This window comes from Chrysochloris asiatica, unplaced genomic scaffold (genome assembly GCF_000296735.1).
Source record: "Chrysochloris asiatica unplaced genomic scaffold, ChrAsi1.0 scaffold00090, whole genome shotgun sequence".
Lineage (NCBI taxonomy): Eukaryota > Metazoa > Chordata > Mammalia > Afrosoricida > Chrysochloridae > Chrysochloris > Chrysochloris asiatica.
This window is the reverse complement of record NW_006408608.1, coordinates 3,441,114-3,448,098: the sequence shown is the minus strand read 5'-3', so window position 1 is coordinate 3,448,098 and position 6,985 is coordinate 3,441,114. Positions and strand designations below refer to the sequence as shown.

At 46.8% G+C, this 6,985-nt stretch overlaps 1 protein-coding gene across 1 annotated transcript in view; it reads left to right on the top strand.

The window, feature by feature from the left end:
* PADI4 (peptidyl arginine deiminase, type IV) overlaps window positions 1–6,985 on the top strand; it is a 46,596-nt gene that overhangs the window by 15,324 nt on the left and 24,287 nt on the right. The window contains exons 2-5 of the mRNA XM_006866408.1: window positions 533–713; window positions 3,617–3,683; window positions 4,817–4,884; window positions 6,282–6,399. Coding sequence (XP_006866470.1) covers window positions 533–713; window positions 3,617–3,683; window positions 4,817–4,884; window positions 6,282–6,399 — 434 coding nt within the window. The remainder of the gene's footprint in view (window positions 1–532; window positions 714–3,616; window positions 3,684–4,816; window positions 4,885–6,281; window positions 6,400–6,985) is intronic.

Genomic DNA, 6,985 nt, shown 5'->3' with positions numbered 1-6,985 from the left:
CAAAACTACCAGCTGTTCCACAGGAGAAAGATGAGGCTTTCTGCTCCCGTAAAGATTTACAGCCTCAGAAACCCTGTACAGGGTTGTTATGAGTCGGAACAGACTCCACGGCACATAACAACAACAGCAATTCTATTATACGTTGGAGTCCTAGTATGGTGCCCTAGGATAAGCACTCAACCCCAAGGTGGGTTTGAACCTCAAGGTTGGCAGTTTAAACTCACCAGCTGCTCCTTGGAAACCCTATTCAGGGTTGCTTGAATTGAAACTGAGTAGACTGCACGAATGTGGGTGTAAACCTCTGGGTGTGACTTCACTATATGCATATGGATGTATGCACATATCTCTGCTACTTTCCTAGATCAAATGTAAGCCCTTCTTTATTTCCTGTCAACCTCACAATACTTACTGCTAGGAGCAAGGTAAGCACTGGCTGCCATCTGGTATTTACACCTGGCAGAAAGATGGAGAACACTGAGGAGAGAAAGGCCTTCCTCACTGGGTCTCCATCTCTCCATCTGTCTCTTCACAGCTCTGCCCCCAAGGACTGCACATCTTTCAGCATCCATACCTCACCAGAAGTGGTTGTGAATGTTGCCCACGTCACTCCGCTCAAGAAGAACCCCACAGGTCCTTTCAAATGGCCCCTGGACCCTAAGATAGAGTTGAGTGTGAGGATGAAAGCTTCTAGTACCATCACAAGTGACCAGAAGGTAAGCGTGGCTGCTGTGGGCTGGGATCTGTGAAGGAAGGTTAGCTGGGCAGGAACTACTCAAAGTCTGTACTTCCTTGAGCCTCAGCCCCAGCCCTTGCAGAGTCTCCATCCCTCTGGAAAAGCTGATGGTTTGTTTCAGCCATAGCATCCTCATAAACAATAATATAGGCAAACCTGGAGTCCTGGTGTGGTGCAGTGGGTTAATACGCCAGATTGTAAAGCTGTTTGAACTGCAAGGTCGGCAGTTCAAGCTCACCAGCTGCTCCTCGGAAACCCTATACAGGGTCGCTATGGGTCGGACCCGACTCGGCAGCACTTAACAACAACAACAGGAGGTTATGAATTCCAGGCTTGGATTAAATGTAGGTATTAAGCCAGTGTTTAGTAAGTACTTACTGCACGCCAGACATTACTAGGCACTGGATTCTAGAAATAAACAAGACAAATGAAGTTTCAGCCTTCAGGGGACTTACAACCCATGAATGAAGGCACCAAATCATATGGTAGTGGTGGCTGTGTACTGTGGAGTTACTTCTGACTCATAGCGACCCTGTACAGGCTTTCCAAGGCTATACATCTTTACAGGACTAAAAAAACTCATTTTTCTCCAATGGAGCAGCTGGTAGATTCAAACTGCTGACCTTGTGGTTAGCAGCTCAGCTCATAATCCAGTACACTACCAGAGCTCCTACCAGATAACATAAAGGTAAATAAACAAGAATTACAAATGGTAGTGAAGTCCATGGAGGCTCCAGGCAGGAAACCCCAAGGAACTCTAGTTCTTGCCATTTGTACTTGCTTTTTGTGACTGTTCCAATAATTGGCTTGTTGTTGTTGTTGTTATGTGCCGTCGAGTCGGTTCCGGCCCATAGCGACCCTGTACAGGGTTTCCGAGGGTGTAAATCCTTACGGGAGTAGAAAGCCTCATCTTTCTCCCGCGGAGCAGCTGGTAGTTTCGAACCGCTGACCTTTAGGTTCGCAGCCCGATTCGTAACCACTACGCTAATTGGCTTAAAGCAACGAAAATTTATTCTCTCACAGTTTAGAGGCCAGAAGTCCAAAATCAAGGTGTCAACAGGAGACTCTGGAGGCTCTAGGGGAGACTCATTTCTGCGTCTTTTCACAGCTCCTGTTAGCTCTTAAGACTCCTTGACTTACAGATGCCTCACTCTAACCTCTGCCTCCATAGTCCCTCTGCCTCACTCCTACAAGGACATTTGTCATTATACAGACTCTTGTCCAGGACTTACCTGCTCAATCCAGATGAGCTCTTCATCTCAAGACTCTTAACTACACCTGCAAAGATCTTGTCTCCAAATAAGGCAACAGTTACAGATTCCAACATCCACAGAGATCAGGATGTAGACCTATCTTTTTTGGGGGACCATCATAGATCCCACTCTACTCTTTTGCCTGAAGATAGGTGCACCACAACCCTCTTGAGTTCCCACAGAGAAATCTGAGCCACAAGCTCTCAGCAGAATGGGCCCAACAGATTCCTTCCTGGGAGCAAAATGTTGTGGTTGCACAAAGCTGAGGTATCCAGACAGGTCAAGAAGGGATGGTCAGGGAAAACTTCCTGGAAGAAGAGGCAGGCTGAAGGATGGGTAAGAGTAGTCCATATAAGTTGAAGATCTGCACAGAAGAGGTGGTCTGTGTGCATACTCTTGATAAGAAGAAGGTGAGAAGCAAATTGGAGAAGCAGGTAATTCTATATGGCAAGAAGTAGGAGGGGAGGGAAGAAAGTGGGTGAGAAAGGAAGCTAGTATAAAGGGTTTGGCATCAGGGACCTCATTTTCTGAGAGTAACAGGAAGCCAATGGAATGTTTTCAGCCAGGGAGTACCAGCCTCACATTTGCATATGAGAAAGACCCCACTGGCTGGAGGGTGTCAAGTAGACAAGATCTAGGAAGTAGACTGGAGGCAGGGCGGTCAGTCAGGAGATGGATGCTTTGGTCCTTTTGAGAGGCAACAGTGTCCATAACATTTCCCTGGATGCCCGCTTTCTGAGGGTAGGTCAAATACCTCAGCAGTCTCCATCAGACGCCTCAGGAGTTCCTTTTCTTCCAGTGGCAGCTCTTTGGTTTTGTTTCCCATTTCCATGATGCTTGGAAATGTCAGTCCCGATGCTCTGGCCTCCTCTGGACAGGCTGAGCCAATCAGATGTGCTTTCCCTGGATTTGGGGTCTCAGGCAAAGAGGGTTGTTGTTTCTTAATCTTGGTAGCACCCACCCAGAAGAGACCACTGTCTATGCAAAGTTTCTGCTCCCCAGGTTCCCCAGAGCTTGGGCTCTACCCCTCTGAGGTCTAGTTCTTCAGGTCTTCCCATAATTCCTCTTGCTTGCTAAAGTCAATTTCTGTGACTTCAACCTCTCCCTCTAATGTCTCTCCGATGATATCTATAGTCACTAAACTCCTAATCACCTTCCAAGATCCACCTCAAAGTGTACCTTTTCATTAGAGACTCCTCATACCTTCAGGAAGAGTGAGTTACTCCACTTTGGGGGTCCCACAGAAACTTCTATAGCATCATTGTTGTTGTTAGGTGCCGTGGAGTCGATTACAACTTATAGCAACCCTATACAGGGTTTCCAAGGCTGTAAATCTTTACGGGAGCAGAAAGCCTCATCTTTCTCCCTCAGAACAGCTGGTGGTTTCAAACTGCTGACCTTGCAGTTCACAGCCCGATTCATAACCACTACGCTACCAGAGCTCCTTCTATAGCATCATAGTTATTTAATTTTTGCTAGCCCTCCACATCTACCAGTTTGGGTATTCCAAATAGGCAGGGACTGAGTCTTGCCCATCCTTGCCTCCCCAGTGACCGCTCCCAGGCTGGCACATAACAGTGTTTGTTAAATGGATAAAATAAGTCCTAAGTGGTCTGCTTCTGTCCTGCAGGTTCGAATTTCATACTATGGGCCCAACTCCCCACCAACTCAAGCCCTCCTTTACCTCACTGGAGTTGGTAAGTAATGGGCAGGATCCTACAGTACCAGCTACCCCTTACACACATACACACCTGCAAGACACCTCTCCAGCTATACCCTGGAGCTTATTTTAGAATGAACAACAACAAAAAAATACAAGTTCTAGTTAGTCATACACATTGTTGTTGTTGTTAAGTGCCATCAAATCTGTTCCGACTCATAGTGACCCTGTATTGGATTTCCGAGGAACAGCTGGTGAGCTTAAACCGCTGATCTTGAGGTTCAAACCAACTCTGCAGTCCAGCACATTAACCTGCAGTGCCACATCAGGACTTCACTTGTTAGTTCATAAATATTCCCTCCCAGTCAATGAACCACACACACACAAATACAGTTAGTAGGGATGTATGTTGTTGTTAAGTGCCGTCGAGTCGTTTCCGACTGTAGGTACATAGATTCTCTATAACTTTTCGACACCTCAGATATTTGTAACAAAAGTTGATGATGTCTTATGCAATAATATAGACCCATTTCTAAATTCCCATGATCTACTGGAGTCCTGGTGTGGTGTTGTGAGTTAATGCACTGAACTGCAAAGTCAGTTTGAACCACAAGGTTGCCAGTTCAAGCTCACCAGCTGCTCCTTGGAAACCCTGTACAGGGTTGCTATAGGTCAGAACTGACACGACAGCACTAAACAACAACAACAACAAATAACACCATAAGCACTCAAGGTTACTAGAAGATGAAGCTGGGGCCAGAGCCCCCTCTCTATACCCTCCACCCCACCACACACATGCACACACAAGTAAGCAAAATGTCCTCACAGAGTTCCACCTCACACCTCCTGTTAGGTGCCTAACAATTCTTTCTGAAACTCCTGGAGGCCGCCAGACATCTAGGGTTTACATCACAGTGTGACCCCTTGTAGGAGGGTGGGTGTGGTCGGAAGTCCCTATTGTGCTGTCTGGATTGTAGTCTTATCTTCTGGGGGACTTGGTGAGGGAGGAGTTCCTTAAACCTATGTCTACTGGGAGTGGAGACAGAGGAGGGACGCTCCCCAGCCTTGGTGCACATGGTCTCCTGACCTAAGGACTGCCATCCAGGGTCAGGTGAGTGCCCCGACCCTGTACCCTCACCAACCCTTTCTTCTGGTTTCGTGGTATTTCAGAAATCTCCCTGCTCGCAGATATCACCCGCACAGGCAAAGTGAAGCCGACCAGAGCCATGAACCCCCAGGTACTGTACCACCTTGACCCCAGCTCCTTCCTTTAGCTCTGCTGGTTCTCCTGGGGCAACCCTATGTGGTGATGACATGAACGGCCATCTGTCTCAGGTATGCCAGAGTCATACATGTTGACTGTGTGAGAGACACAATTTAGGAAACAAGAGTATAAAGAAGAAGGAAATTAAAAAGTCACCATTAACATTTCGTTTACATAGTTCCCATCTTTTTTACGAGACCAGATTTTCACCGTCTGTGGATTCCGAGACTGTGTTGTCCTGGAAACTATAGAGCCACTAGCTAACAGACAGTCAAGAAAAAATTCGTAAGCAGGTCTCTCTGGCTCAAAACCCCCCTGTTGTTGATGGTGCTAGCTGCTGTTGAGTCAACCCCAACTTATGGCGATGCCACGTAGAACTACTCTATAGCTTTCCAAGGCTGTGACCTTTCAGAAGCAGGCCTGTCTTCTGAGACAACTCTGGGTGGATTTGAACCACCAACCTTTCGGCTAATGGTTGAGTACTTAATCATTAGGGACACCAACCTCAGGCTTAACAACATGACCCCAGGATTGCCCACATGGGGAGATGGTAGAGACAGAAGGAAAGGCAGGGGTAGAGGAGGGAAGGAGCCAGGTAGGACCGGGATGCGTGTTGAGGAAAGAGAGATGGGAAGTGCAGAAGAGACATGCAAGCTGTGGTCTTCACCCTGGGTCCATGGATAAACTTCAGGGTGTCCCTGAACCCCAGAACTGCCTGCACAGTTTTATACTGACATGGACTTTGGGAGGCCGTGAACTGTTAAAAGATGAAGTTCCCCTTGTGGGGTTAATCAAAAGTGGGAGAAAGAGTGGGAAAGCAGAAAGAAGATTCTGGAAGAATGACAACTCTGGGAGTGAAATCTATTCTTTTCATCTCACTCAAAATCTAGTCATCCCCCATGGCAAACACTCTCCTATAAACAGATGTCCTCACCACTATGAGATTCCTACCAGGCTGGGCCACTTAAGTTGCTTTCATCTTTGAACAATCAAATACCTGGCTGCTAAGAATAGACCCACACTTGAGTAAATGAGTAATTAAGAGTTCGCATAATAGTAACTATTTAGATTAGAATCTTAACATAAATATTTAGCTCAACTTGGCTTGTCAAGTCAACGCTTTTAAAACATTGTGAAAGTCCCTATTACTGACTTCAGCACGTTTGGCAAAATGGATAGACTGCATTTTCTGAGACTATCTTTATGACTTTATAGGCAGAAAAAAAATCCACTCTTGGGACCACAGAACGACTTGATGTGGGAGTAGGAAGCTAATGAGATGATGGGGAAGGTATCTGGGCTTCCTACAAGAGTTGGGAGGCTCTGTGTGGGTTCCTAAGCATGCTTATCTCTCCGGGCTGTTGTTCACAGGGGACCTGGACTTGGGGCCCTCGCAGATATGGTGCCATCCTGCTGGTGAACTGTGACAAAGACAATCCCAAATCCTCCACCATGGATTTCAAGGATGACAAGGTTCATGACCACAGAGGTAAAGACCTGATGCTAGTGTGAGTGGGGCTTTGTTCACATGGCCTGATCTTGCTATGTTGTTGTTGTTATGTGCCATGGAGTCGGTTCCGACCTATAGCGACCCTAAACAGGGTTTCCGAGGCTGTAAATCTTTACAGGATCAGAAAACCTCATCTTTCTCCCGCGGAGCAGCTGGTAGTTTCAAACTGTTGACCTTGTGGTTCACAGCCTGCTTCGTAACCACTGTGCTACCAGAGCTCCTTGCTATCAGTGCTAGGAAATAGACTAATTGAAAGCACTTCTTGTTAGCATGTCCATTTTACAGGTAAAGAAATGGGAAACTGTCCTGAAAAGGTAAATGACCTGCTCAAGGTCACACAGCAGTCAGAGAAGAACTGAGACCAACATTGAATCTCGTCCAACCGCCAGTTCCCATGCCCTTACACCCTGTCCAACTCAAACTTCTACTCTTGAACAAACTTTGTTGTTGTCAGGTGCCATCGAGTCGGAACCAACTCATAGCGACCCCATGCACAGCAGAACGAAACAATGTCCGATCCTGGGCCAACCTCACTACCGCTGCCACACTTGAGTCCATCAATGAT